Source organism: Sarcophilus harrisii, chromosome 2, assembly GCF_902635505.1.
Source record: "Sarcophilus harrisii chromosome 2, mSarHar1.11, whole genome shotgun sequence".
NCBI classification, from domain to species: Eukaryota; Metazoa; Chordata; class Mammalia; order Dasyuromorphia; family Dasyuridae; genus Sarcophilus; species Sarcophilus harrisii.
This window is the reverse complement of record NC_045427.1, coordinates 266,408,407-266,435,740: the sequence shown is the minus strand read 5'-3', so window position 1 is coordinate 266,435,740 and position 27,334 is coordinate 266,408,407. Positions and strand designations below refer to the sequence as shown.

The window sequence follows — 27,334 nt, the reverse complement described above, 5'->3', positions numbered from 1 at the left end:
AGAGGAAGGAAAAGAAGAAATAAAGAAAGGTGGAAAGAAGGAGGAAGTGAGAAAGGAAGGAAAGACGGGAAGAGAAAAGAAAGGAAGGAGGAGGAAGAAAGGAAAGGAATTGTTCAGTCATTTGTCAGTCAGGTCAGATTCTTCATGATCCCATTTGAGATTTTCTTGGCAAAGACAGAGGTGTAATTTGCCATTCCTTTTCTAGCTTATTTTACAGAGGAGGAAACAGGCAAACAGGGTTAAGTGATTTGCCCAGGGTTCAACAGCCTGTAAGTGTCTGAGGCCAAATTTTAACTCAGAAAAAAGTCTTCCTTCCTGACTTTAGGCCTGGCACTTACACATTATGCCACCTAGCTGTCCTTGTCCCCATTTTATAGTTGAGGCAAACAGAGGGTAAATGATTTACCCAGTCACATAGTAAGTATCTTAAGACTAAATTTGAACTCAAATCTTTGTGATTCTAGGCACAATGTTCTATCTGCTATGCTACCTAGCTGTTAACCCCTTTGGAGTTTCCAGACATTAATTCAAATCCCAATTCTGCCACTTACTAATGCTTAGTACAAGGCCTACCCCATAGTAAAAGCTAAATAAATGTTTACTGATTACTTGCTTATCACACCTATGTGACTTTAGGAGATTGTTTAGGAAAATGCTGGCTCAAACCTTTTGCCTGTGAGCCTCAGTTTCTTTATCTACAAAGTGAAAGGGTTGATCTAGATGATCTAGATATTGGAGATCCAGTTCTGAAATCCCAAGATCCCATGATGCTAAGTATCCTTGCTCAAGGGCATTTCTTAATTGGTGAAAAAAAAAATCTCCTATCTGTGTTAATGGAGGGCAAGAATGAGGTGTGCATGATTTGAAGAAAAGGATAATCCAAGTGCCATTTGTATTTGGCTTTAGAGCAGATCACAAGTACACCAGATACTCAGCCTAGGGCCCAACCCTAACCTCCTTCCTGACCCAGCATAAATGTTAGTAGCCAGAGCTGAGCTGAGCAGATCAGAACAGCAAAATGGAAAAGGGCTCCAAATTACCTATACATCTGCCAAAGGGGTAATCAGACTTTTCAAGAAAAAAGAGATTTGAGAGAGGGAGTGGGGTAAGTTTGTTGTTACATTATTGTTGCCCACTAAACAAAAGCAGACAGAAAACCGAGTAGATTTAAATCCCAACTGAACTCAGGGTGTGATTCACAGCAGCCAATCAAATCAGGGCCCAGAACACCCTTGGGGAGGCTGGCCTCTCGCCAGAGGGCCAGACTGCATAGCTCAGATGTCAAACCTCCCTTTTTGGCTATCCAGAACCATACAGTAGCTAAACAGAATTTACTCACAGATGGTACAAGAAGCCTCATGATATAATCCCTAGGAAAGACCTATAAACTGAGGCTGGATCGACAACAATCAACAACACAGAGTTTAGGAATGGACGGATAAAAGCAGTCCTTAGCAGAAAAATAGAAGAAAGAAATTTCTCAGTTAAGATGAACGAATTAAACTCCTATGAGATTTAATTCATTCACCCTAGTGTGGGCCTCAGATCTCAACAATAAGGCTTGAAGTTGCTGATTACCCAAAAGTTTTGGGGTACATTACTTAGCACAGGAAGGGCATGAATGTAAGAAGAGTGAGTTTAGATCAGTCAAGTCAGATCAATGAGCATTTATTAAGCTTAATAGCCAGACAATATGCCAAGCTGGGGAAATAAAAGAAAGGCAAAAACAGTTCCTGACCTCAAGGACCTCACATTCTAATTAGGAGACATCCTCCAAACAATAATGTATCTACTAGATAAATATACACACACATATATATATTTATATGTGTCTATAAAACACTCAAATCTCCTACATATATATATATATATATATATATAATATATACACATATGTATATGTATAATACATGTCCTACATAATCACATATGCATGTGTTTATAAAATTAACATACAAATATATAATTTATATAAGAAATATATAACATAAATATATATTTCAAAAATATAAATATAATCATTATATATATGAGATTAAAGGGTCAATGAACTTTTTCTCTATTACTGCCTCACAGATAACCAGTGTCTAATTGCTCTACCGAGTAGCTTTAAGAGATTTTTGTTGATTGACAAGTTCATTGATAATCACCAATACAAAAGCAGAATGTTCTTCAGGGAACATGAATGATGACTGATACTAGTAATGTCAAACTCAAATAGATCCCTGAAAGCCACATATTGATTTAGAAAACTACAACATTAATTTATAGTCTATTTTATTTTCATTTATTTTGTTAAACATTTCCCAATTCAGATTCAGGTTGCACTGGGAAATTTTGTTCATTATGTGGGCTACAAGTTTGAACCATCTGATACAGTTCTAATCCCTTTAGGAGCCCAATCACATCTACTTGCTTTAGTCGACTTCTGTAAATTTAATTTGACTCCAGGAACTTCGTGGAATGAGCTGAATATGTGATGAATGGGTGGAATCCAACAGTTTCCACCATATGATTTTATAGAAGCCTTTTTGCCAATAAATTGGAATGTTAATCAAAGCCAACAGCTATAACAAGACATTCTGGAGACAGTCCCAGAATCTCAGAAGTGAAGTTTTTTTCTCCTCGATTAAGTATCTCAAAGAGGAATTTGGGAAGTCCTCTTATTAACTAATCCCCACTTTCCACTAACAGGAGAAACAGTGGGAAATAGCCTTGTGTAGAAAGAGCTCCAGAATTGGACACAAAGAACCTGAATTCATAAAATGGCTGAACCACATGCTGGGATCTTTTTCAATTGTAGATCCATGACCCTATGATCCTATCAGTGTGAGGCAAGGCCCTACCTCCTTCATCAGGAAAAGGAGGGAATAAAACAAAATGATCTCCCTAGGTAGGTCCTTTCAGATCTGTGGTCCAGTAAGAAGACTCCCCAAATAATTACTGATTGACTGGAAAAGGACTCTGCTCACCTGGATAAAGGTTCTTTACCATCGCTCCCACCTGCACCACAGTTCCTGAGGCCTCATGTCCCAGCACCATTGGCTTTTTAACCACAAAGTCTCCAATTCGACCATGTTTCCAGTAATGGACATCAGAGCCGCAGATTCCAACTGAATGCATTTTCAGCAGCACCTCTGGGGAAAAAGAAAGAAAAAATTGAAAAACTCTGAAATGCACAAGAGACTTTCAAGCCTTTCCTTCATCTTCTTGATATTCATGTCTTCCCCAACTCCACACACCCCAAATTTTTACCTCACATATTTATTTGTAAATTGATTAATTTGTAAGCTCCTTGATATTCTTCTTGGCAGAGATACTGGAGTAGCTGGATATTTTCTTCTCTAACTATAGAGGGGTAGGAGGTAAGAATCCATTCCAGGTCTTGAATCTTACAGTAATTTGGCTCACCAAAACTCCCCTTTTTTTTTTTTATTGAAATAGCAGAGACTGCTTATCAATATAATAAATTAATAATCTAGTGATTGAAGCAAAATGCAAATACTACTTTTTGGATTAAAGCAAACCTTTGAACTTAGGAGAGGAAAACAGCTCATAATAGAGACTAAAAGGTATTTGGGAGAAAGATACTTAAGACAATGATATGATAAACTTTATCCCAATGTGTAGCTTAACTATTTGTATCTCTGTCTAAGTAACTAAGATCTGGGGCTTAATCATTTACATCTCAGTAGATCTTATTTGTTAGAGAAAACTATAGAAACTTCAAAGAGTGTACTCTGTAACAAGTCTATGAGCATTTGAGGAAATTTGTCTCTCTAATCAATAAACTTTGAAAAGTTCATAATTCGAACTTCTCCGCCTGGCCCCAGAATGTTTTCACATCCTTAATTCACCATAGGAGCTGAACGCCAATATCTAACTCATTTTACAGATGAGGGAATTAAGGCAAAGAAGGTAAAGTGACATAGCTAGTAAGTGTCTGAAGCCATATATGAACTAAGGAAGATGCATCTCCCTGACTCCAGGTCTAGCACTCCAACCAATGTACCACCCAGTAACAAGGGGAGCCCTGAAACTTTTTCTCTCTCTCTCTGACTTTGGGGGAAACACTAAGCTCTCTCCTGGGAAATCACCCCAGGGAATCAAGATAAAGTGGTTTTCATTCTGTTATCTGGATGGGACTGGTTGACTCCTAATCCTATTGAGTTGGAAATTAGCCCAGAGACACTCCTTCAATTCCAAGATTTTCTATTCTGATTCCAGCCCAAATTGCTCCCAGCTCCCTTCAAAAACTGCCTCTAGCTTCTAGCCAAGATTTCAATTATAAAAAGAGACAACCCTGAACCTCATCCTTGCAGAGGACCTAGAATGCCATGCCAAGGAACCTCTCCTCTTCCCTTGGCATAAGCTGAAGCCCTCTGCCTGCAGAAATTATATTCTCCTTCAGCATTACTCCCTCTTTATCTTTATCTCTCTATTTTCCTAACAGGACTATGCCCTCTTTACCTCCCTGTTGGGATTTCTCTGCTAGAAGATTTCTCTGTTAGAAACTCTCTATCAGGATTCCTCCACTAGAAACTTTATATCCCTCTGTCAGGACCTTGCCACCAAGGAATTCAGTCTTTCTAGCAAAGGTTGACTTCCCAATGCCAATAATAAACATTTTTGCCAGTCTAGCTTTTCAGGTCCATAAATTCCTTTACAAAGGACCCCTGCGCCGACCAAAGGGGTTCCCACAACTCCCTGCCCTGTGCTGAACCTCATCATTTGGGGATACAACCCTGACCTCTCCATTTGGCTCCCTGACCACTGGGAATCAAGGAGAGCCAAACCTCTTCTCCAGCTGCTCCAGGGTCTGTCTTTTGCCTTTTTTTCCATTTCTTTTTGGATCCCCAGCCCTTAGCACAATACCTGGCACATAGCAGGCACAAATAAATGTTTACTGCATTGAATATATGTACATGTTTTCTCCTCAATAAAATGTGAACTCCTTGAGAACAGGGACTTGTGTTATTTTATCTTTACACAGTGCCTGGTACATGCAATAACCTAATAAACTGTCATTCACTGAGTGATTCGCTGAATTTCCATTTGAGGATAATTTTGAGAAACAGGCAAGACATTTTGGTTACAGAGTAAAAAGCACTTCAAAGAAGAGTCCTCAAATATAATCAGTCAGGATTTAAGGACTTTCTTTTGCCCAAGTTCACACATTCATACATGAAACAATAAAATCTCATAAATTGGGGGAAGCTTACAATGGGTGGAAAAGTCTGCAAAAGAAAATTAACAGAATATGCTGAGGAGAAGGTCTAAATGACTTAAAAGAAGGAACTATTTATCAGTAAGTGATTGTTTTCAAGCAATTAATATGTTAATTGTCAGCAATCTTTATCTCTCCATTAGATTTGGCAGGAACCCTACTTGGCACCATTCTCCTGAGTCATTAATGTGAGTTACTATCTCTACTTAAAAGTAATAAAATGGCATTTCTTTTAAAAAATACTGTGTGACTCAAACCCTCCACTAATTCTGACTATTCTTCTCTCTAATTAGTCTGAATTAATGAGGTTCTACTGCATTATTAATTACCTTGTTTTAATCTTGGGAAAATTATGTTATACAATGCCTAGTTTTACTTCACTTATATTAAGATTAAACTAAAGTACATATATTACAAAAATATATCCCAAGAAAAGCTTGCTTTATCTTAAGAATATTGGAAGGAGGGGGGAAAAAAGGGAAGAATCTCAGCTTTACTGCTGAATCTCCTTAATTGAATAGCCACACCATAAATTACAAGAATAGACTGGGTGTGACTGACCTCTTCTAGTTCTCAGTTTTAAAACACAAATTAGAAAACATCAACATTTAGATAGTTCTGAATTTTAAAAATGTCTTAGTTTTTCTCAGCTTAATTCAACAAACATTTACTGAAAGTCTACTATGTGTGGAAAAACTCAGAGACTCACAGTTTTAGAGCTGGAAAGGACCATAAAGATCATCCACTTCAACCCCCTCATTTTACACAAACTCTGATCAGAGAATTAAGGGATTTATTCAAAACTGATGTAAAATGCGTCCCCTTTAACCTTTGGGGGGGCCTTGAAACTGTGTTCCCTTTTAATTCGGGGTCTCTAGCTCTCCTCTGGGGGGACCACACCCTTGCCAAGATAAGTAATTTCTTTTCAACTGTAAATCTAGGCCTGGGGCATTGTAATATTGAGTGGCTCAAACTCCCAGTTAAATAATCTCATTCAATTTTGAGCTGAATTGAATTGAAAATCAAGTCTTTCAGGAGTTAGCCCAGATGGGGGCCAAAGATCAAAGCAGCCCCAATTTATATAGGGCTGTATGCTCAGACATCTTTGCAGAAGTCCTATCAGGATCTTGCCCACTGCTGAAGATATTTGCTTCTCAGTGTTAACCCACCTTTGCCAATTAATCAGTAGCTATTTGCCTTTCTGGACTTGGCCCACTGATGAATAAATCCCATTCTCTGCCACAACCTCATGCCCATATTCATTGGGGTTTGCAAATTTTTTCACAAAGCCAAAGGGGATCCCCCAGCTGTTAGGGGATCTCTTACCCTCAATTCTCACACCTCATCAAAGTCACACAGGAAACCGACAAATCTAGGTCCTGTTCCTCCCAATGTCATGAGCCCTTTCCACTACATCATGCTTTACCTCTCCTCCCCTACTGTGCTTCCATTTTATCTGGGGAACACTCATGCCTAGAATCCTGTCCCTCCTCATCCCTACCTCCTGGCTGGCTTCCTTCAGGTTCCAGCTAAAATTCCACATTCTACATGGTTTTTCCTGAACTCTTTTAAAGTTAGTGTTTTCTATTGATTGTTTCTAATTTATTCTGCAGAAAGAGAATTTGCACATAATTGTTTGCATGTAGTCTCTCCCATTAGACTATGAGTTCCTTCAAAAAAGAGACATCTTTCTTTGTTTCCTCAATGTGATAGCACAGTGTCTGACACATAGTAGACACTCAATAAATGGTTACTGACTATCTACTGACTGTCACAAATGAGTACATGGAAAGTTATTTAAAGACAAGAGTCTAACCACAATTGAATGAATAAATGACAAATATTTACATTACCCAACCATGCATCATAAAAATCTTTGAATAGATTTCTTTGGAAACCTTATTCTTCCTCTATTTACCATAAAATAAATCAATATAATCTAAAAGTCCAAAACACTTGCAAGTATTAAAGACCACTATTGTGTGAAATGTGGGAATGAAGGCCTCAAAGCCCTCTTGAATTATCCCTATTCTCCAAAATAGATCAATACCAGTAATCAGGGACTGTAAGAAGCACAATGGAGTTTCTACAGAAATCTTTCACGATTCCTCTCCAAAGGGAAAAAGTAAATTGTACATTTTCTGAAGGTTGGAATCTTCCATGTGTGTGTTGGGGGGGTGCTTTTATTACTTTTATGATTTATAAAAGGAAAGCACCCCAAGTGAGGAACTCTTTTGCTGATATCAATCAGCATCTTGTGAGTACCCTGCAGTTTTGGAGAGATGCCTGGAGAGTGACTCAGTTAAGAGTCACCCAGGCAGCATGTTTCAGATGCAAAACTGGAACTGTCTCCCTGGCTCTGCTCTCCATACACTGCACAACACTGCACACACCTGGTGGGAAAGAGAAGCTTTTTGGATGAATCTGAGTTTGAGATTTGTAGCGCTAGGAAAGGCAAGAGGAGATCTCCCCAGAAACCTAATATACATCACCAAAAACAAAGTACGACAGAAGCACAGGCCTCCCTTCCTTTTGGCAGAACAGCTTACCAAACTTTTTTACTTTTATCCTCTGTCCCATTTAGATATATACACATACATTCTGTAAGGGCTGAGACAGACTTTCATTAATGGCTGTTCTCATAAGCCAGCCCCCTACAAAGTTATCCTGGGCAGAGGGTAAAGACATCCTAGACATGAAAGGGCCCCATTTGAGTGTTGGTCAACTTAATGATAAAGTCATTTTAAAAAAAATTAATTATATTCTTTGAGAAGGGAGATAAAGAGGAAGAGAAAATATCTTATGCTCTCATTTCTGATTATGTGAAAAATGCTTTGAATGCCTCTTTCAAACTTGCCTTTTTGCTTCCTTTTTTATTTGCCTTATTCCTTTTTAAAGTTACGGAGTAAAATACTTTCATTAAATCCTATTAATTAGTTTACTTATTTTTGGTGAGGTAAATGGAGTTAGGTGACTTGCCCAAGGTCACACAATTAAGATGTATTAAGTGTCTGAGCTCACATTTAAACTTTGATCTTCCCAACTCCAGACTCAGCACTCTCTCCACTGTGTCACCATATCACTCCCATTAAACTCAGTTACCCAAACTTTGCAAAATGGGCCTGAGCTGGCAGGCTGGCAAGTCAAGGGAAGCAGACAATGAGAAAGGAAAATGTTCCATATGGTCATTTATGGGCAGAACAACAGGAAAGAAATATTGCCTGAAGTTCTTTTTGTGGTAGCAAAGAATTGGAAAAGGAGTAGATGCCCATCAGTTAGGAAATGGCTGAACAAGTTGGGATATATGAAGGCAATAGAATATTATTGTTCTACAAAAAATGATCAACAAGCTGATTTTAGAAAGGCCTGGAAAAATTTATGTGAACTGATGCTGAGTGAAACAAGCAGAATCAGGAATACATTGTACACACTAATGATGCAAATTGTGTCCCCCTTGACTTTTTGAGGGAAAGCAAGTGAGCTCTGAAACTTTCCTCTGACAGAGACCCATCCTTCCAAGCAGGTAAGCTGTTTCATTAAGCTTAGCCTAAGACTACTACTCCCAGTAGTTTAAGTGGTCTCATTCAGCTGGAGATCTTGACCTAATAATCTTGACCTGTTGAGTGGATTAGCCCAAGATTACTCCAAGTAGCTAGAACTCCCAAGATAAGTACTTTCTTTTCAACTGGAAATTTAGGCCTGGGGACAGTGACAACATTGAAGGAATCTCACTCAATGGAAGCTCTATCCCCAGAATGCCAATAAAAAGACAATTTTGAACTCCAAATCTTTGCAGAAGAAAGTCCTAAGAAATCTGAAATAGGATTATGCTTTGTCAAGGAACATCTCTTCTTGGTACAGCTGCCTGCCAGGACTCCTGCCTGCTGTGAAGACATTCTCTTCTCAGTAATAACAGGACCTCTTGCCACTGAGGAGTCTGTTTTCCTAGCAAAGCTGACTTCTCAGTGCCAATAAAAAAAATCCATTTTGCCATTCAGACTTTTTGAGTTCGTAAATTCTTTTACGTTGGAACTGCGTTTCCAACCAAAGGGGATTCTCACATCAATTCTTTACCACTAGACCCACAACACCAACAGCAAGAATGTGTGATAATCAACTATGAAAAGTGTGGTTCTTCTCAGTGGTTCAGTGATCCAATGCAATCCCAATAAACTTTGGACAGAAAATGCCATCTGTAGTCAGAAAAGAACTATGGAGACTGAATGGAAATCAACACATGCTCTTCCATGGTTTTACCCTTTTGCTCTGATTTTCTCTCCTAATATAATTCATAAAGCAATGTGTATTAAAAATAAACTTACTACCAAAAAAAAAAAAAAGAAAGAAAGAAAAAAAATACTACTGGAGACTTACCATTTGGGCCTGGTTCATGAATTGGATAGTTTTCCTAAAGGAAACAAAACACAACATTTTCAGCATCCATTACCATCAGGATAATCACCACAACAACATGTCGAGGAGTGCTTCAGAGTATTTTATGTGCATTTTATCCTCACCATAATCCTGTTGGCTAGAACTTATGATGTCTCCCCCTTTCCAGAAAAGGAAGCTGAGACCCAAAAGTTGATCACAGAGTGAGTAAAAGTCCAAGGGAAGACCTTTCCCTAACTCTGAATTTAATGTTCCAGCTCCTTTCCCACAATGCCTCTGCTGCTCCTGGAACATTTTTTCCATGATGCTTCTGGCTGAGATTAGAGGTACAATGGAAAGGAGCCTGCGTTTCCAGTCAGAAAGCCTACGTTTGAATCTATCTAGGTGACCCTTACTAGCTGAGTGACCATGGGCTTTCTTCTCCTTCTCTGAAAAGCAGAGATCGCTAGATAAGGATCCTTCTCCGTTTATGATCATATAATTGCACCTGGTGGGTAGTGCACTGTACCTCACAGGTTCTGAGTCCCCTCTCAATCTCTATCGATCCCGTTTTCACTAAACCATTTCTTTTTGTGGGAGGCAAGCAGCATTCAGGATGACATTACTGTTGGATGGCTGTCAGACCACACAAATAGTTACCAATGATCCAAAGTCAATCCAAGGGGATAAAGCAGCAACCCTGTGGAAAGGTTTGTTCTGTTATTTAAACAATGGTTTCCTGAATAATGGAACAACTAACCTGTAAATAACATTGACAGCAAGCTCACTAAGTTTGCACATAACCCCCAGAAGGTAACACCAATGCCATAAGTTCCTGCAACGTCAGAGGAGAGATAGAGCTGTAGAGGGGTACCACCCCACCCCACCCCCGAGCTCCCCTGCCACCTGGAGAAGTGCCAGCTAAACCACAGAGAGGAATACGCCTAGATAGCTCTCTGAGGCAGTCCAACCCCTAGTGAAGGTATAGGCACAGGAGGGGCTAAGGAGTGAAAAAGCTCTAAATACCGATCTTTTTTCCACCTCCCTCTACAAACTGCCTGGAGCTTGGGAGAACACGGGAGTGAACCTGTTTTCTCTATTCTGCCCCCCACCTTCTCCCTCTCACAACTCCCTGGAATTCAGTTGTCTAGCAAAAGAGTCTTTGGGATTGCCCTGGGGTCTTATTCAGCCTAGGTTTCCTCCTTTTAGGAAAAAACATATTCCTAGACGTAGTCAATAGTCAACATAGAAATAGTCAAACAGTTATTTGTTTGGTCTCTGTAATCAATTCCAAGGGTACCTTCTTTCTAGAACAGAAATAAAAAATAGAAAAAGAATCCATCCCAGCCATCTCCCTCAGTCAGTCAACTGACATTTATAATGTGCCAGAGACTGTGTGAAACCTTGGGGGATTAAAAAAACAGGGAAAAACAACAACTTAATAAAAACCAGTCTCTACTATCAGGAGCTCAATCTAATGAAGGAGATGAAGTATAAATTACTCAATACAAACAAAATATATACAAAATAAACTGGAGATAATCTCAAAGGAAGATATTATAATTTTCAAAGATTGGGGGAAAAGCTTCAAGGTAGATGGATAGCTAATGTTTATTCCACTCCTTATCTTCCAAAATATCCAGGTCACACTTTAGCATCAGAAATTTTAAAGGAAGTTTTAGGATTTTTGGCCACCTAAGTGAACTAGGGTAGTAATGATTCCCATTTACAGAATGTTTAAAAGGTTTAAGAGGCAACCTGAAAAGAGTGCTGGCTTGAAACCAGGAAGTCAAGTCCCATCTCGGACATATATGAATCTACATCTATTATTTGATATGGAATGGAATTATTTGCACTAAAATTGAGACTTAGCTGTAGTAATGAAATCATAGGTTTGATCCCTATCCTTTAAGATTTATAGAAAGTTCCCTTACAATAATACAATGGTAAACTTATCAAACATCAGACAGTATACTAAGCTTAAAGATACAAATTACAAATAATAAAATCATTCCTATTCTCAAGGAATTCTAGTGGGGGAAGATAGAAAGGCTAAGTGTCTTGCCTATGGTTCACTCATTTTTTTCAGTTGTGCCAGACTCTTTGTGACCCCATTTGGGGTTTTCTGGGCAAAAATACCAAGTGGTTTTTCAATTTCTGTTCCAGCTCATTTTACAGATGAGGAAACTGAGACAAAAGGGATTATACGATTTGCCCAGGGTCACACACACTAAGTGTCTGAGGCTGGATTTGAACTCAAGAAGGATTTCTGATTTCAAGCCCAATGATCTATGCACTATGGCATCACCTAACTGCCATGCACCTGTAGGAGAACAGCTCATCGAGGACCAAGTAAATGAACTCAGATATTCTGATTCAAAGACCATTACTCATTTCACTATACTCAGAGTTACTCTAAACTCTACAGACCGCCTGTGTTCTTTATTTTCCCTTTCTCGCAGTCTCTGAAATTACTGGTAACTATCAGCAAAAGGGGGAAATGAAGAGCAGAAGTGTCCATTTTATGTTTTATTAACACATGAAATCAAGGTTCCCAAGAAGTGCCCTCCTTTGGGGTAGAAATCACAGAGGGCAACTGTCAATATCTTCCCACCAATCTCACAGCCACAGATCATTCAATTCACAAATATTTGTTCAGCAGATGCTAAGTGCTGCCAAAACAAACACTTATATTCTGCTCTCAAGGAGCTAACATTCACAGGAAAAAACAGTCACATAACTAAATACATATAAGATACATGTAAAATAGATGAGATAGATGAAGCTAACCCTTATGGAATAAGGCAGTACAGCTGGGGAAGAGCAGAAAGAGGGGTGGGGAGGGAGAAGGGGACCCGAACAAGGAAAGCCTTGGACTGTGTCTTGAAGAAAGTCAGATTCTAAGCAGCAAAGAAAAGAGGAGGCAGAACTTCAGCTAGTGCAAAGAGAAAGAGAGAGAGAAGGTGGAAAAAGCATTTGGAGAAAAGAAGATGTGTGCTGCACTTAGTTAAATTCAATACAAAACCTAGCTCACAATTCAGAGCCTTATGAGCTTCCGGTATTTGGTATATTATATGTCACTGACACCTTACCTGTGGCAGTAGCTAACCTTGTAAGGCTCTTTTGACCTGGATCAAATCTTCAACTGTAGATGAATCATGTAACGAAGGATTATGGTCTTCACTTCTAATCATGGAAATGCAAGCTACCGTATAGGCAGTGGTGGGCTCTCCCTACAAAATGTATGCAGGTCATACCTTTAAATTTAATCTGCATTATTAACACGTTATTACTTTCTTAAGTATAGACAATAAACAATAAATTAAGCCCACTTGCTGATTTCCAAGGTATAAATACTCTCTACTGAATATTTAATCATCACCTCTAAAGAACCACTATGAGCTGCCTCCAGCCAGGCCTCCTCTGTCAGGGTAGGGACTAAGTTTGTTTATATATTCCTAAAATATCATATTGTGGTTTTGATAATTGTAGGTGCTTAACAAATGCTTGTTGAATTGAAATGAATTTTAGAGTTGCTCAAAAGAGGAAGAGGTATATTTGAAAAAGGATGAAATATTAAAGAAAAGGGCATCAGTACAATTTTTTAGAATTTAGGACTGAGAAAGATCTTATAGTCTCTTTAAGAGTCATCTAATCCAGTTATGCAAGAAGAAACGGAAACTTCAATTTTAGAAGATAGATTATGGGATTCAGAGCTGAAATCACTTTAGATATTATCAGCCCAACTCCCGGAGCTCACAGATAAGGAAACTGAGTCCCAGAGTTGTCAAGTGACTTTTGTTATTGTTGTTGTTGAGTCATTTCAGTCATGTCTGACTCTTCGTGACCCCATTTGGGGTTTTCCTGGCAAAGACACTAGAGTGGTTTGCCATTTCCTTCTCCAGCTCATTTCACAAGATGAGGAAATTGAGGCAAATATAGTCAAGTGACTGAGCCCTCCAACTACCTGTTGAGAGACAATGGCAGTATGGAGCTAGGATTTGAACACAGATACTTTTCTAAAATTATACAGGTAGAGAGTAGCTCTCAGAGCCTGTCCATTATAGTCCCAGATTCCTTCTAGCCCTACCTAGTTCTCCCAATTACTAAGAGATTTGATACATGTAACTCTGTATCTTCTTCCATCCCCTTCACCCAAGCTCATGCTGGGCACTTTGTTGTTTGACGATTTTTTTTTTCCTTTTGGGGAGAGAATCATCGTAAAAGAGCATAAGTGATTATCCCTGATCATAAGGGAATATAATAGTAGCCATTATTTGAGAAAGCCCAAATCAGTTACTGTAGGAACTTTTAAAAAGAACTTCAGGGAAAACTGGAAGTAATTTTGGAAAACTTAGATTTCAACTAATCCTTTATACAATATATTCCCAATAAATTCGAAATGAATATGTGATTGAATATAAAAGGTCACATCATTAAGAAATTAGGTATTTTTCACAATTATCTGCTATGGACACAATTCTTAACCAAACATTTTTAGCATAACTAACATTTCTATAATATTTTAAGATTTGAAAAGCAAATCTTTACAAATATTTCATTCTCCTCTGGTAGCAGGTGCTATTATTATCTCTATTTTACAGATTAAGAAACTGAGGCAGGCAGACAAGTGATAAATATCTTGCCAAGAATCACTCAACTAAAGTGTATAAGGCAAGATTTGAATTCAAATTTTCCAGACCCCAGGTCCAGCTCTATAATCACTATGCCATCCAGTTGTTCTTACATGAGTTAAAAATCATAAAAGACAAAATGGACAGTATTGACTATGAAATTAAAAAAGACATTTTTGCAAAAGTAAAACCAATGGTTATTGTTTTATAAGAGATTATAAAAAAATCTTTATAAGATATAAGTTTTATAAGATGAGCAAGCTGATTTCAGAAAAATCTGGAAAGCCTTATATGAACTGATGCTAAATGAAGTGAGCAGAACCAAGAGAATCCTGTACACAGCAACAATAAGATTATGTGATGATCAGCTGTGATGGACTTGGCTTTTCAAAAATGAGGTGATTCAAGGCAATTCCAATAGATGTGATATAAAGTGCCATGCAAATCCAGAAAGGAAATTATGGAAATTGAATGTGGATCAAAGCATAGTATTTTCAAACTTTTTCTTTTTGTTATTTGTTTGCTTGTGTTTCTTCTCATTTTTTCCCTTTTGATCTGATTTTTCTTGGACAGCATAACAAACAGAGAAATATGTTTAGAAGAACTGCACATGTTTAACCTCTATCAGATTGCTTGTTCCCTTGGGGAGGGGGAAAGAGGGAAAGAGAAAGAAACAATTGGAACACAAGGTTTTTACAAAGGTGAATGTTGAAACTATCTTTGCATGTATTTGGAAAAATAAAATACTCCTTTTTTTAAAATAAAAGAAAATAAATGAAGATAGAACAAGAAGAAAAAGTACAGACAAAAAATATTTGCATCAAACATCACTAAGCAAAGTCTAATATCTAATATATGTAGAGAATCAACACAAATTTGTAACACCAAGAGCCCCCTTCCAACAGAGAAGTGATTAAAAGGTATAGTTTCCTTTCTATTTTTTTTAGGCAATTGGGGTTAAGTAACTTGCCTAGGATCGTACAGCTAGTGTTAAATGTCTGAAGTCACATTTGAAGTCAGGTCTGCCTGACTCTTAGGACTGGTATTCTATCCACTGCAATATCTAGATGCCTCAAAGGTGTAGTTTTCAAAGGAAAAACTGAAAACTACAAACCATGTGGGAAAAAGCTGCAAATGACTCATAGTAAGAGAATTTCAAACAACTTCAAGATTTCAAGTATCATGTAAATAAGCAAAGGTGACCAAAACCAAAAACAGTCAACAGTGGAGGTGTTGTAGACAGTCAAGCATGTTAACTCTGTCGGCAGAACTTTGAATTGGTTCAATGTTCTGGATGCCAATTTGGAATTATGTAATAATTCATTATCATTAAATGTTTTATACTTCAAGGAAACTTAGAGGTACATGGGAAGGTTTGAATGAACTGATAATAATATAAAATTAGCAGAACTTAAAAAATAATATCTGAAATATAAACAAAAAGATCACTAAAAGTTGAATCCTGGGAATTGAATAACAGAATGAAGGTACCAGAAAACAGACAATAAAATACATCTCCTCCCTCCTGGCATCAAAGTAAGAGACTACTAGGACAGTGTTATAGGTGTTGCCAGATGTTTGTGCTTAATTGTCCAATGAGGGAAGGGGAGGTGTTTCCAGATTTTATTGTGAGAAAGACAAAAAAGCATCAATAAAACATTATATATGTGTACATACATTTAAATAAATATTTCCACATAGGCACGTATACATATATATATATCATATATGCCACGTGGGTATAAAATTAGTTAAGGGCACCCTTCCTTGCAGATAAGCAAAGAATACGACTGTGAGGTTCTGTTGTCCAGGGGACAGCAGTCCCAGGCTGCCGGTGACCATTCTGCTTTCTAAACCAGAAAGCACTTGAGGAATCAGACTGTAGCCTGCTGGACCTTTGCTTTCTAACTGAAACAATCAAGGAAAAGGCTGCACGGTGAAGCAGGCAATGTTTGCTTGGCGTTCTGCCCACGCCAAAGACACGACAGTGCCCCTTTGCTGACACTAGAGGGTGCTGTGCTGAGAGCCTGGTGCTCTTCCCAAATGCCAGATGAGACCTTGATGGATTCAAAAATAGGCCGGCAGAGGGCCCACTCTCTGCGGAGCCCAGAGAGCTTGTCTGAGCCCTTCCTCCTTCCTTTCCCTCCTAGTATAGTACAGGCCCTGCTTCCCACCTCAGCAGCACAGAGCGCCGAAGTTGCAGTCCCCATGAAACCAGCAAGAAATTAGTGCACGGTGCTTATAGGGACTGGAACGAATACTAAGGTCATTACTTAAAGTTAATTGATAACGGTTGTAGGCGAGGATGACCCCGGTATCACAACATTAGAGATGGGAGGAATCGTGAAGGTCCATTGGATAAGGAACATAACATAACATAAGAAGAGCGCCTAGTACTGGGCTGGAGTCAGGAAGATTCATCTCCCTTCCTTCAAATCTGATCTCGGACTCCCACTAGCTGTGACCCTGAACAAGTCACTGAACCCCGTTTGTCTCAGGTTCCTCACCCATAAAAAATGAGTTGGACAAGGAAATGGCCAACCATTTCCACAGTGTCTCTGTGGAGAAAACCCCTGCGAGGGTCACAGAGGCAGACCCGAGTGAACAACAAGCTGCTACCTCTAAATGCAGCATTTAAACAGGCCTAACCACTTCCAGGCGTTGTTGTGCGTACGTGTGCACGTGTATGCACGGATATACAAATGTACATACACACATATATATAAATAATATATCGATAAGCACTTATTAAGCACCTACCATGTGTCAGGCACTGAGCTAAATTTTGGGGTTATCAAGCCAAAAGTTAAGTCTCTCCCCTCAGCAAGGTTACATTCTATCGAAGAAGACACCTGTTCGTATATACATTTATAAACTAAACATAAGGTGACTGGGCATGAGAGCTAGTAAAAAGGAAGAAATTAAGCACGGGGTCTTGAATGAAACTGGGGAGTCAGAGGTGAGGTGGGGAGGTGTTCCCCCACCTCCCCATTCCAGGTGTGGAGACTGTCCAGCATAAAGGTATAAAGATTGGAAAGAGGGAGATGCTTTAAAAAAGCCAGTTTCAACTGTGAAGTAGAGGGGAGTAACATGTAATAAGGCAGGAAAGGTAGGTTGTAGGCAATTTATGAAGGGCTTTAAATGGCAAAAGATTTTATATTTTATCATAAAGTAATAGTTCTTAACTTTTTGTGTGTCACACCCAGATCCCTTTGAAATCCGGTGAAACCAAGAGACCCTGTCTCAAAATGTTTTTAAATAATTGAAAGAAATGGTAAATTTCAATTAGAAGTTAGCAAAAATAACCATGTGATTACCAAGTTCATGATGTCCTGAAATCTATTTATAAACCCCAGATTAAAAACTCCTATTCTAAAAGAGAAGTTACTGAAATTCATTGAAACAGAAATCAACATGATCAGATCTGCATTTTAGGGAAATTGCTTTGGCAATTGTGTTGAGATAAGTTAGGTTGGGAAGAGACAAGTCAGAAACACTAATTAGGAGATTATTACAGTAGTTTAGGGCAAAAGATGATATAGTGGTACATGACATAATCATAGTTTGTGGCATGGTAAAATATCATTATTTATAAATACTGAGCTAAGTGAGCCTCAATTATTCAATTCTTAAATCTGGTTGCTTTTCTTTAAAATGGAGAAAGTCTTCCTTTACATTATCACTTTAGTTTAATCAATATATGATCAGGTAAAGATTACAGTAGGCCCTGTGCTAAATAGTTCACATTTTAAACTGTAATTACATTTTTAAAGAGGAATAGTATGTCTGGTTTTTTCGTTTGTGGTTCTTCATTGGCCAAATTGTTCTATTTGATGATTTTCCTTCCTGGTCTATTCCTGGACTATTCCTGGGGTAATGTGCTTCCATCGGTCCAGCTGCTATCCAAAACCTATTAGGTCTGCTATGACAGCCTGAGTTTTCATTCTGTCTCCCAAGTCTCATGTCTTCATCAGGTCTCAAAGTTTTCTGATGCTCAATCAGGCATATTAAAGAGATTTGGAGGTTGCAGATTTCTCATCTCTAAAGGATGTTAGATATTAGTGAGGGGCTGAACAGATGTTAAACAACTATACTCTTTATCCCATAAAAGCTGGTTGGTCAGAATTTTTCCCTTGAAAATACTGTCACTTATAGTCTTAGCTATCTTCTTTTCTTAAGGTCATGTGTGGGTACAAATAAAAAAAAACCTTCCAATTTCCTTGGCAAAGAGAGCTTGGTTTTCTCCTTTAAAATAAATCATATGTTACCCGCTGAAGTCATCCTTTTCAAGTTCCTTGACTCTGCTTGAGGGGCAAAGCCATTTTCAGGCACTGAAATCCACCCACAACACTGATCTAAAGATTCCTTTTAAAGTGTGGGCTGACCCAAAATGTTTTAAAAATAACTGAGCAACCAGAATGTATTCAAGCTTGAACAATGACTTTTAGAATCCAAGCTTAGTTCCTGGTATTTCGAATCAAAATCCTACTCCAATTTTCCTACTCCAAGTTTCAAGGTCAAACAATTTTACTGCAATGCAAAACACCCATAAAACTTTAAAAAGTTACTTCTTAAAATACTGCAGTGGAATTGCAATGCAAATGGTCACTTTGATATCTATGAGAAACAAATTGCTTTAAAATATCATTAGTGATGCAGTCCCTTCTATTCATCATACTATAGGTTCTTGGGGCAGCTAGGTGATGATAAGAGTGGGGACAGAAAGATCCAAGTTCAAATCCAGCCTCAGATACTTCCTAGGAGTATGATTCTGGGTAGCTCATTGTTTGCCTTAGTCTCCTCATCTGTAAAATCTATAAAAACTCATGTGGACAAAGAAATGGCCAGCCACACTAATGTCTTTGCCAAGAAAACCCCAAATGGGGTCATAAAAAGTCAGAAAAGACAGAAAACAACCAACAACAACCTCCAGGGCACAAACAATTGTGCTTTTAATAAAGTACACATTAAGTTCAATGCAGTCTTTCTAGGAAGCATGAGGTGGCACTTGTCTTCATCAGCCTCAGATGCTTACTAGCTGTGTGACCCTGTTTACCCCAGTTTCCTCATCTGTAAAATGATCTGGAGAAGGAAATGGCAAACCACGCCAGGATCTTTGCTAAGAAAACCCTAAATGGAGCTATGAAGAATCGGGCATGCCTGAAAACAACTGCACCACAACAAAAAGGTTCTTATTCCCGCCCACCCCTTTTTAGGGAGGGATATAATATTTAGCCCTCTAGGAATCCATAATGACTCCAGACCACTTCTTAGAATAATGTTTTTAAATTCACAAAATAAAATTCATAAGATCACAAAAGAAACCAATTACATGGAAGTGCAATTATTAAAATGCTTTTAAAAAACAAATGCCCCTGTGGCCACAGGTCAAGAACTCCTGTTATACCTTTTCTAAACTGTGGACTTTCCTCTACCTCTTTGCCTGGCAACAGCCTCCAAATTGGCCTCCAGGCCTCTAATCTCTCATCAATTGCCAAATTGATACTCCCAAGCATTAAAAGTCATAGGTTCAAAGTTCAAAGGAAACTCCAAAGACCATCTAACTGAATCCCCTAGTTCTAAAAGAGGAGAAAACTGAGGGCCAGAGCTCAAGAAGACACAGGAAGCAAGTGGACATTTGCTCTATTGCCCAAGAACCTCCAGGTGCTAGGCATGTAGGCCAACGAGGCCGACAGTATAAGTTTTTGTGGCCAGAAAGAATTGGAAACTAAGTAGATGTTCATTGATTGGGCAATGGCTAAACAGATTGTAATGCATGAAAGGGATATTATTGTGCTATAGGAAACAAAAAATAGGATGACTATTGATAAGGACAGAAAGTAAGTAAGCAGGGCCAGGGCAACAATATATATAATGTCTACAATCAATAAATTTATGATTGATTTAATCATAAATCAATTTATGATTACGATAAATTTAAACATTTATGAAGCATTTGTTATATGTCAGGTACAGTGTTAAGTCCTGGAGATACAAAAAGACCAAAACAGAATCCTGCTCTCAAGGAGCTACAACCTAATGAGGGAGACAACATGCAAACAAATGCAAATAAAGCAAGTACATACAAGATAAATAGGAAATACAAAAAAGAGTGGAAGTATCTGAATTTAGAAGGTTGGGGAAAGTTTCCTGTATATGGTGGGATTTTAAGTGGGGCCTAAAGGAAGCCAGGGAGTTCAAGTCAGCCATAGGGTATAGACAGAGAGAATGGGGGAGAATGCCAGGAGCCAGGACCATAAGCTCTTATCTGTGGAATAGCCAGGAGGTCAGTGATCAAAGAGCAGGTGTTGGGAAGTAAGGTGTAAGCAGACTGCAAAGGGAGGAGGGGGCTAGGTTATGAATGTCAAACAGCACTTCTATTTGATGATGGAGACAAGAGAGAGCCCCTGGAGTTTATTGGGTATGGGACAGGGATGACACGGTTGGAGCTGTACTTTGGGGAAATCACTCTGGTAGCTGAATGGTGGAAAAACTGGAGTGGGAAGAAACCTGAGGCAGGCTATTAAAATAATCTGTGTCCATTGATGGTCTGTCCCGGAGGTGTAGCAATGTTTAAGAACACAAGGAAGAAGCACATATGAGAGGCTGTAAAGGTGAAATTGAGAGGTTTGGGCCACAGACTGGATTTGGAGGAATTCAGGATGACTCCCAGATTGGGAGCTTTTGTATGTCTGGTTTAAAATGTCTCCTGGAAGTCCAGTTCAAGATATCTGAAAAGGAATTAGAAACATGAGAATGGAGGTCAGCAGAGAGATTTGGATGCGATAGATAAGATTTGAGAATTAATAGCATAGAGTTGGTGATTAAACCTATGAAAGCTGTTGAGATCAAGTGAAGTATTAAAGAAGAGGATCCAGGGCAGAGCCTTGAGACATACTTCAAAGACAGAGGAGCAGTCAGACGGGTAAGGGAAGAAGAACTAGGAACCAGAAAACCTAAAGAAAAGAGAATTTCAAAGTTGGAGAGCCAACAAAGGAGCCCCGAAACTCTCTGACTTGGGGGGGGGGAAGGGCGGGGAATGAGGTAGAAACTCCTTGAGACTCTCCTCGAACCCTTCCCTTTGCAAAAGACCCGCCCCAGGGAATCAAGACAAGTAGTTTCATCCGGTTATCCTGGAGGATACCAGCACACTCCCATTGATAACACTCACTTTTGATCCTGTCTAGGCCTGCTCATTCAATTAGGGAAGATCTCTTGTCTGATTTCAACTCAAACTGCCCCAATCTCTAGCCAAAGTTTCAATTATAAAAAGAGGAACTGGGTTCAACTCCTCCCAGAGAGGCCAAAACAGGAATCATAGCCACCTGCAAGGACCCTCTGCCCACTGAGAAGACAATTCTCCTTTCAGTGTTGACCTCTTTGTCTCTCTCACACATTTCCCAACAGGACCACTCCCCTCTTTACCTTTGTCAGGATTTCTCTGCTAAGAACTTTCTCTCTCTTCCAGGACTTCTCTGCTAGACCTTTACTTCTCTGTAAGGAACCTGCCACTAAGAAAGTCGGCTTGCAAAAGCTGATTTCCCAGTGCCAATAAACTTCTTTTGCCAGTCTAACTTTTCAGGTTTGTGAATTCATTTACAAAGGACCTGCACAACCAGAAGGGGGTTCCCACAACTCTTTGCCCTGTGCTGAACCTCATCAAAAGGTTGATGCCAAAGTCTCTAATGGCTGAAAAAAAGGCCATTAGATTTGGCAACTAAGAGATCATTAATAGCTTTGAAGAGAGCAATTTCAATGGAATGATAATGTAACTAGAAAGAACTGTAATGCCAAAGTACACTTTTAATGGGGTGACCAGTTCCTCCATTTGTCCATTTCATAATTCTGCTTTAAGGTTATGACCGTCCCCTCTTAATGGTTGAGATAAAGGTATTATAGACATTCCTTAATGTCTAATCTCTGTCTTGCTCAGTTTCTTTTGGCATTACATTTGGAGGCCCCCCAGCGAGATAATTAGAAAATGAGCAGGATAAGAGATGAGACTTTGGGGTCTCTGCCTTGGGCCGGGGTGACTGCGAATCTGAACTCTTGGCCTGGAGAGGTCGGGCCCTCCTGGATTTCTTTCCAGAGCCTCCGGGAAAGAGAGCAGTTTCCCAGCCACAATAGCCTGATGGTAGACAACCCCATTTCGGCCACAGGAGAGTAAGTTTGTCTGGGTACCTTTTGGGGTACCATGTGGTTTTGTTTGTTTGGTTTGGTTGAGGAAACTTTTTCTATGAATAACCGGATTCACCGGGTTGCACGGGTTGTACGGTTGTCAGGTTGATTGGTGAATAACCGGCCGCGGGGCCACTTGGGGTGCCCTTTTTGGGGGTGCCATTTGCTTGGTTGATGAGTGGCCTACTGGACGCAGGGGGTCGCTACTAGAGTGTGATGGAATTTTGGACAAGGTAAAAGACTTTTTCTTTCCTTATCTTGTGGTGGACACTGCAGTCATCAAGACTGCAGTCGTTGTTTGGAGCTCTTGGGAGCTCTGGCACAATTCTTTAGGAATTGCTGCGGCTCTCTCTCTAAAAAAGAGATACGAGGGAGGCTGCAAAGGTTGGGAAAACTAAGTTTTTACTTGTCTGCAATCTAGACACTCCGCAACCTCAAAACTCTTTTCCTGGAGCAGATGCTTTGCTTGAGGAAACTCAAAGCCCAACTCTTTTCCAGAGACAAAGGCCCGTCCTTTGCATTTCTAAGAGAGGTCCTCCCACTTCTTCCATCTAGTGGGACGTATATACATTTGAAAATGGGACTCAGTTTCCCTGTTTGGGTCATCCTGTGTTAGAGTAATGCCGGCCCCTCCCGCTTTTGCATGCTCAGGGGGCTATCTACAAAGTTTTTAAAAACGCCATTTGGTTTGGTTTTAACGTTAGTGTCCTACTGAATGTTGTAATTGTGCAGTCTAAGTGTGATCAGTGTTCTGTATGTCTTGTATGTTATTAGACAGTCTAGTTGTGCTCTGTGTTCTATGTGATTTTTGTGAAATTGTTTGTAATTTGTCTGTTTCGGTAACTTAAGAGCTCTGTTAAATTTAAGAACAATGATCAAATTTGGGAATTGGTTGTTTCAATACTGAACTCCAGCTGGTGAAAACATTTGATTAGGAATTTAAAGATGATTCTATATTTGGGAAATGAATTGGTTTTCCTTAAGTATAAGATCTTAAAGGAACAATAGCTTGTTAAAGAAGTTCTGTTAACCTGCCTGAAAGAGGTCATATGCCTCTAATTTTACCTTAAGTATGTAACAAGGACTTTCTGAAAGCTTCATCCCTGGCCAAGCTGGGCTCAGGAGAAGTCCATTGGGAATAATGGCCACATGGGGCCAGAAGGAGAAAAATAAACTATGTTGTTTTATTACTTGAAATGAGATAGAAATGGATTATATGCTTTAAATCTAGCTCTGCTCGACTTGTGGGTTTTATGGGATTCCCCCACCCACCCACTGATTTCTGCTACTTTAAATGTTGGGTGGGGTAGGGATCTTTTGTAAAGATTTAAACTCCCCTCCCCCTCCCCCCCCACTGCTGTTACTTGAGCTATAGGAGCCATTTAGTTAGCCTGGAGTGATTTTGCTCCCCACCCTTGTGGAGTTGGGGGAAGGGTAGTCACATGGAATTCTATTCTCCCCCCTTCCTCTAAACTGTTCCAGACATTTTAAAAGCAGCAAACTGATAAGGTTATGGTAAATATCTGTTTAGGATTTGTTACTATAGGTAAAATATCTTGGGTTTGTAGTTAATATGCACTGCATTTTTTCCCTCCTGTAACTGATTTCTATAATGGTCAATAAGAAATTGTTAATTCAATTATGTCATACCTTGCTGTTTCCAATCTGGTTATGTGTAATCACCATATCCTAAATACTTGAGCAAATAAATATTTAGTCTGGTCATCTATTGGTTACTAGATATTGTGTCTGGATATTCAAGTTTTTTTAAGGTTTATAACTAATGAGAGGCCACATCTTGTAGCAGTCCTTGTGTACCAGTCTATCTCAGACTGTTCTAACTTTTCTTTGTTAGATTTGTTTTTATTTCTAGATTTGGTCAAATTGCAGATATATTGACTTGCTTCTGGGACCCAGATCAAACCTTTGTTTGTCAGCTCACCACACTACAGACCCATCCCCCTCGCGGACTGAGCATCATCCCTAGCATTCTCCCTGTCCAGCTTGAAGAAGCAAATGACAGCCATCACCCGTGCCCACTTTTCCTAATGTAATTTGGACTGATGGGGGGGAGTGGGAAAGTGGTTGAATTGTTTTCACTGTATAGTAATACAGTGTGTTTAAGATTTGGAATGGAAATTGTTAAACTTGTGTAACTATTGCTATTATGTTTGAGGGACTTTTAGTCTGTTATGTCTATGCATATGTGTATGATTTCTATTTGGGATGGTCATTTGATAATTCCTTTCCAAAAAAAAAAAAGGGGGGGGGGGAGAAGAAATAGGAAATTGGGAAAACTGGTACCTTGCTAGTTCAGATTTAATTGTAAGTCCTTTACTCCTTGCTTAAATTTACTAGACTACGATTTGCTGGTTGTGCTTTAACTTGGAAATCCCTTATTCTGTTGGAATTGCCCTGGCAGACTCAGGTTTTGGGATTATTTTTTAGAAACAACCAGAAATTGGATACCTGTCTTGGAACTGGCAGTCTCTCCACTCCTGTTACCCCAGATCCTTAATTAGTATTTCAGCGTACTTAAAAGGACCTTGTTGATATGGAGGCCTCTAAAAAGTTTGGGGTTGCCTGCCTTGGTCTAACTGTATAATCTGCTCAGAAATCTGCATTCTAGTGGCAGCCCTGTTTGTTCCTCTGGGTGGGGCAGGTGGGGCTACTCCAAGCCTCGCCCTTCTCTCCTGGAGCCGACTGCCCCTCTGAATGGGCAACACAACTGCCTTGAGCCTGCTGCTCTCCGTAAGCAGAGGCCGAGTCATGCACAAATGACCACAGCTGTCCATATGCTCCCCAACTGCAGAGGATCTGACAATTGATTGTCAGAAATAATTGAAATAAGCAACCTTGTGTATTGCTGATTAATTCTGGGGTTATCAGGGAGAGACTTGTCCTTGCATTGGTCTAGCTTTATTTTGATTTTTATTTACTTCACATAGGGTTGTTCAAATTATAGTGCTAAGGCCTTCTAGAGGAAGGTAATTTGAATAGTTCCAAGAGAAAAAGGAGGGAATGTAATGCCAAAGTACACTTTTAATGGGGTGACCAGTTCCTCCATTTGTCCTATTTCATAATTCTGCTTTAAGGTTATGACCGTCCCCTCTTAATGGTTGAGATAAAGGTATTATAGACATTCCTTAATGTCATTAGAATATCAGTAACCTCCATCTATGAGGCTATCCCCACCTAGGTCTCTGCATTATGCCATTATTCTTGTTATTCCATAAAAGGCTTGCTGTCCCGATACTGGGGCTAGACTCTTTGAGATGATAGTCTCCCCTAGCCCTGGGATCCATTGGTCCCAGTATTTCTCTCCATTTAATAAATTATTGAATTGGTCTCTAATCTCTGTCTTGCTCAGTTTCTTTTGGCATTACAGAACAACCACAAAGCAATTTGAAACAAAAGTCATAAAATTATAAAGACTAACTGTGGCCCCAAAGAAGAAATATGAAAAGACCTTTCCCATTCCTCCTTTCCATAGGTGTGGAATATAGCATCTAACCTCAAATTTTTTCTAATGTATTTATTTTAGTGAATTTTTTTCTCTTTCTATTCTTTTAATTTTTTATTTTAAGGGGCAGCTCCCTAGAAGGGGAAAGGATAAAGGGAAGAAATAGGCAATGCAAAACCAAAAGATATTAATAAAAATCTTTTTAAAGTTCTAATGGGGGTGAATCCTGAAACTGTGTCCCCTTTAATCTGTAAAAGACGGGTGATTCGGGGTCCTAGGCTCTTCCTTGGGAAAAGCATCCTTTTCCCAGACAACACCCTTCCCAAGTTAAGTGATCTCATTCAGTTAAAGATCTCAGCCTGACAGTCCTTACTGAATGGCTACAAACTCCAAAATAAGTAATGTCTTTTCAACTGGAAATCTAGCTAGACCTGGGGCATTGAAGCCCAAGCCTCAGATGGCTAATAAAAGACAACTCTGAATCCTGAATCTTGCAAAAGTCCAAAACAGGATTATGCTTGCTAAGGAAGTTCTCTTCTTGGCAAAGCTGCCTGCCAGGACTTTTGCCCACTCTGAAGATATTCTCTTTTCAGTGTTAATCTTTGCCAAATTCCTAATGAAGAGTTTTGCCCTCTGGGAAAGCATCCTTCTTAGTGAACAATAAAATTCCCTTTTTGCCACAGATTGTGGGTTTGTGAATTCTTTCACATTGGACCTGTGCCAACCAGAGGGGATTCTCCACCCCAATTCTTGCACCTTTTCACTATCATTAACCTCATCATTTGCACCTCATCAGTTGCCACTAAGATCCAACGATACTAACTCCCCTCTTTGTCATTTAAAACATATTTGCAAAAATTTAAAAAATAAATAAAGCCTATTTGCAACCTGGATCCAACCTATTCCTCAAAACAGTTCACGCAAAATTATTTCCCTTTTCCCTTGTGGCCAATGTTCCCAGTATACAATATTCTATCATCAGCCTTCAAATAAGCTGGTCTCCATCCCTGAATCCTATCCCCACCTCTGAGAACCCCAAATTCTCTATCAAGTTCATTTTAAAGGTCATTTCCTTCTGGATTCCCAAAGTCATGATTGAAGTTCCTATCCACTCCAAATTCGAAATATACACAATCACTCCATATTTATTTTTGCATATATCCCAAATTTACTTATAAATAAGCAATATCTCACCAGGAGAATATAAACTCTTTGAGGGCAGAAACTTCTTTTTTTGGGAAAAGAAGGTCCCATGGGGCTCTGCACTTAGTGAGTCCAGAATGATAGTTGATTGACTAAATAACAGTCCAGAGCCTCTCAAAGTTATAACTTAGGTAGTTACTGAGGCCAAGATAGGATTTCTAGTAAACAAATATTTAGTAATCAAGGAAATCTAAGGAAAAAGAAAGGACAGCCCCAGATTTTAAGGAACTCACAGTCTAAAGAGGGAAACAACATATA

General features: G+C 39.2%; 1 protein-coding gene across 1 annotated transcript in view; it reads right to left on the bottom strand.

The window, feature by feature from the left end:
- Nucleotides 1–27,334, bottom strand: part of SORD (sorbitol dehydrogenase) — a 69,001-nt gene that overhangs the window by 23,813 nt on the left and 17,854 nt on the right. The window contains exons 3-4 of the mRNA XM_031949286.1: nt 9,602–9,635; nt 2,973–3,137 (exon numbers count right to left, since the gene is read on the bottom strand). Coding sequence (XP_031805146.1) covers nt 2,973–3,137; nt 9,602–9,635 — 199 coding nt within the window. The remainder of the gene's footprint in view (nt 1–2,972; nt 3,138–9,601; nt 9,636–27,334) is intronic.